At 36.1% G+C, this 4,803-nt stretch overlaps 1 protein-coding gene across 1 annotated transcript; it reads left to right on the top strand.

Moving 5' to 3' along the window:
- The first annotated feature begins 231 nt into the window (after nucleotides 1-231).
- On the top strand, nucleotides 232-3,147 carry C3H2orf66 (chromosome 3 C2orf66 homolog). Its single transcript, XM_081581472.1, has 3 exons — nucleotides 232-407; nucleotides 1,250-1,448; nucleotides 2,859-3,147. The coding sequence occupies exons 1-2, from the start codon at nucleotides 288-290 to the stop codon at nucleotides 1,427-1,429; spliced, it is 300 nt and encodes a 99-aa protein (XP_081437598.1). The 5' UTR covers nucleotides 232-287; the 3' UTR covers nucleotides 1,430-1,448; nucleotides 2,859-3,147.
- The last annotated feature ends 1,656 nt before the right edge of the window (nucleotides 3,148-4,803 follow it).

Raw genomic sequence — 4,803 nt, 5'->3', positions numbered from 1 at the left:
TGTTTGTCACTGTATAACATTCTCATTCTCATAGACTCCTTTAAGCTAATCAACTGGTTCTGGGGGGACCTCATTAGCAAATGAATGTGGAAAAAAAGAAGCCTGCAAAATTCAGGTGAATCAATATACTACTTCTTCTTCCTTGTTTCCCTTTAAAAATGGTTCCTCTTTCTCTTTTCTACTTCTGCCCTCCCTTCTCCTCCCTTCTCTTTTTCTTTTCTTCAGTCACTCCCTCTCAGGTCATCGACAGTTCCTTGATCCTTCCTTTCACTCAGCTTCCTTCCACCATGCCCAAAGCATTCCTGCTGCTGGCTGGTGCCCTGGTGTTACCTGGGCTTGTACAAGGAGCCATGCTGAGAAATGAAGAAAAATGGAAGTCCCTCAACATTCCTAGAAACCGAGATCTGGTAAGAACAGCCACTGGGACATTCCCGGCTGTGGGGTGAAATCAGCACCTCCCTGGAGTTATGCACACTGCACTCTGCTAGAGAACAGTGGAGACAGGCTGCCAAGGGTTGAGAAGATTCGCCAGCAGGGCTAGAGGTGAATTTTGCTCTCCTAGTAGCCAGTGTTCTATTGTTTCTCTAGCCAATCTACATTTGTTTCTGTATGGAGAAACAAATTTATATTTAGAAATGATTTTATACACACACAGCACATAACATTTGTAAATGATCTTATATACATATTAACTTTATAGCCTTGATTTCTAATAAATATACAAAATTAAGAGTGTAACAGGGAATTGCATTTTTCACAGCTTAGGTTGAACTGATAACAAAACAGATTGTCATATAACCAATACTTGCAAAGCCCAGTTGCAAAATCTGAAAGTTAACCTGTATTCTTGTCAATTTGCTAGGTGTTATTTTCAACATAAAGTTATCTAGGAAATAGAATTCAAAATATCAGTAAAAATTCTCATTTAAAAATATGCCAAATATAGCAAACATGCTGACTTTATGATTTCAAAATACTATTTTTCTAAAGAAAATTATGTAGTATATAACAATATAGTATCAAAATAATCTAATAGCACTTTGCATAGCTTCTGTGTATTTGCAGAACACACAGCTGAAAACCCCACATCCAAAATGACTGGCTCTGTTTCACCATCAGTCAGAGAGGAGGCATCTGAGCTCTGAGCACTGTGGGGTTTAGGGGGAAAAATGAGGGAAAAAATACTCACCTTTGAGTGCTTGGGGTATTTACGTTATAAATGACATTGAACATTTCTTTCTCTCTTCAGTTTTTTAGAACTCTTCAGGCATATTTTAAAGGAAGAGGTCTTGACCTTGGGAGGTTTTCAGATACTTTCTCCATGAACGAGAATCCCAGGCCTCTCTCTTTCCAGTCAGAACTTATTGCTTCTGCGTTTGCAGATTATGAAGAACAGAAAAACTCCCTCTCCAACTACCTCAAAGGCTGACTGTTTCCTCTGAGTGCAGGTAAAATTTATCCCTTTATCCCTAGATCTCTCTAAACATAACTGAGTCATAAAGAGGTTTGGAAAATATTTATTTGAATAAATGATTTTATTTCCTTACATAAATAAGTGCTCAGTTCTGATCATACTTGTCACTGTTAATACTCAGATTTGGTTCATATATTTTACAGTCTGGTTTTAAAAAGAAATGACAGTAATTTTCAAAGCATAGCTTTCTGGGGAGAAGAGATATATTAAAATGGTAGAATCATCACTCAATAGAATTATGAAATACGATGAAAAACCACCTATTCTTATATCTTTTTTCAGACCAGGTCATATAGCTAAATTATGTGGAAAATCATATGTAAAGAAATATACTGAATTGTCCAATTGGAGTAAATGGAAATTAAAAAGTTAAAAGAATGGTTTCTTTGGGGAGAAATTATTAAGCATATATTTGAGCTTGAACTGCCTCACCTAGTGGGGAGAAAAAGGTAGAATATTAGTAAAGATGGCACTTTATCATAGGAAAAAATTTAGAAATTTATGTCTAAGATTTAATTTTTTATTCATATTGCTTTAGCATTCCTATCAAATAAATACCTACCATGTAAAAAGGAACAGGTATGGTGCAAAGAAAATACATTATGATTCTAGTCTATTAATTTTTTGTTTTGCTGAATAGTAAAGGGAACCAAATCATAATTAAAATCTCCTCCCATTCTTTCATGGGCATATGGATGGAATTATGAGGAAGCAAACCATTGTTGCACTTCATTATGATTGTGAAAAGATTTTGATGATTAGCTACTTTAAATGTGATGATTTAAAAAAAAATAATGATTGTTATTCTAACAAGAGGATGTAATTTACTGTGTGGCATATGCACTTGAAAACTATTGTACAATGAGAAAATAAGATAGAAGAAAAACAAGTATATTAATGAAGGCTTCCCTTGACTACTTTTCACACTCAGCCCCAAGGGTAACATACACTAAAAAGAGAATAATTATTGATACCAAGTATCTATTTCAGTATGGGACAGTATTACATACAAGCTGTTTTTTAAGCCTTAGTTTATTCATCTATAAATTGCATATATAGATCTCTAACTCAAAGAAAGTTTTAGAGAAAGCATCAAGTACATATTCTCATGTAAGCACAAAATGAGATAATGTTTAAGGGCAGGGAAAAAAAAGAGCACTGTTAGTGGTACTGTAATATAATAAGAATTATTCAACTTTGTGAAAGAAGCAAAATTTCTGATTTGGAGAATATTTCATAATTACAAGCTTTCCAGTCCTAACAACTCTGATTAGGAGATGAAGACAAAAAAGAGTTTTCACTGAAATATGTTGATCTTTGGGTCTTTGGGTTAATTGTATAATCTTCATTTCTATTTCATTATAATGTTTTCTTTTTCTTTCAGAAGTCTGGTGGCTTTAAAACTACAGATGAAGCTTCTCACTAGAAAAATTCGGTCTTGATCATGGCTAAGTTTCTGTGTGTGTTTCTCCCCCCTCCACTTTTATCAGTCTGTAATGATTCTATTCTGTATTTGCAGATTTACATGTAAATAGTTTGAGCTTTGGGACATATGTGACTTATGTGCATGGTTTTTTTCCCACTCAATAATCAGATATCAATATAGAGCACTGCATATATTTGCAAGGATTACAAAAACACCATAAAGTCAAAGGAAATTATGATCTTCTAAATTACGTTTCCTTTCAGCTGTGTTCTATGTTTCTTTTTTTATCATCAGTGCTTTTATTTGAAAGGGACATTGATCATTTTTACTTTAGTTCATTATCTGTAACAGGAATTTGGGTTTAAAATGTATCTTTTTCCTAAAAAGAATATACATTCCCATTGTCAGCATATGCTATTAAAAGACCCCACAGTCTTAGTTTCATATCAAGAGAGAGTAAGCAATGAATATCCACAATTAAGTTGAAATGGAAGACAAAGAAACGTGGGATTTTAGGAGTTGCTCGGGCCTCTGGGAGATGTTCTCTGCCATGATGTTCAGAGGTGGACATTGTGCTACAGCAGATATCCTGGTTTAGTCGCTAAGTCATGTCCGACTTGTAACCCCATGGGCTGTAGTCTGCCAGACTCCTTTGTCCATGCAATTCTCCAGGCAAGAATACTGGAGTGGGTTGCCATTTCTTTCTCCAGGATATCTTCCCGGCCCAGGAATCGAACCCAGATCTCCTGCATTGCAGGTAGATTCTTTACCAACTGAGCTACAAGGGAAACCCCACAGCAGATATCTTAGGAACCTACAACCTCAGGAAGGGAGGGTAGAAACAGGCAGATTTCCCTTCTTTCATAACCAATCCTCTTCCTCCACCCACCCCTCCTCAACTCAGGCTGAATTAGTCTGATTCTCATATTCTTATTTGTAACAATGACTTTTCTTTATGAAGAGCTGTATCATTTTTTCTGATTTCTGCAAAAAAAACAAAAACACATTGTGCTAGAAGCAAACATTGTAATCCTAATGACACTAGTCAGTACATTCCAAAGTAGTTTTATGTGGCTTTTTTGGTAGATGATTGAATATGAATAATAAAAGATGCAGGAACAGGTTATATATCTGGTTCAGTATGTTCTAGGTAAGTAGTCATATAAGTGTCTGTTTTCCCTGGAGAGTTGTGAGATATTTGTGAGCCAAGATCATATCTAAGCCATTTTTTATTTCTCCAGCACCTACTACAATGCCTTACATGTAGCAAGCACTCAAAAAATACTTGTTTAATTGAACTAAATGTGTGCTATTTTGCTGTTAGTCACACAGTAATGGAAGCTGCTTCTAGTTAATGCCAAGATTTTTTGTTTAACCATTTAAAGGATGTAAGTAATTATTGATATTATTTCTCATAAAAATATAGCCTATTCAGATAAACAATAGAGTGGTGGGAATCCTTCACGACTGTCCAGTTCCACTCAAATACCAAAGGGACTGGCTTTCCCTTTTCTTTTCACCACTCCTGCTCTGGTTGTCAAGACCTCCAAAAAGGGAATGCTTTATCAGTTTCAAGGTCTTTGAAAAGGAAGAGCATCCACAGGGGACTTTTAGCTGTGAGCTTGCAAAGTCTCAGAGAAGGAGCATGCATCCTTCTGCTGAAAAATTCCCCACAACTGGCAGGTAGCTGTCGATGGGAGGGCTACATTCCACTAGACTAGAGTTTCTCAACGGTGATGGGACTGCCAGTTGGGGAAGGACAAGTCTTCATGGTGACCATTTATCACACCTTGTCCCCAGACAATATAAAGTGGTGTATTAGTGATTCCCCCCCATTATTTTGACAACCAAAACCTCCCTAGTTGTGTTTCTAGAAGGTCACTGGGGAAGTGATTTTGTTCAC

This window comes from Giraffa tippelskirchi, chromosome 3 (assembly GCF_054371585.1).
Source record: "Giraffa tippelskirchi isolate mGirTip1 chromosome 3, T2T-mGirTip1v1.2.pri, whole genome shotgun sequence".
Lineage (NCBI taxonomy): Eukaryota > Metazoa > Chordata > Mammalia > Artiodactyla > Giraffidae > Giraffa > Giraffa tippelskirchi.
This window is presented reverse-complemented; position numbering and strand designations above follow the sequence as displayed.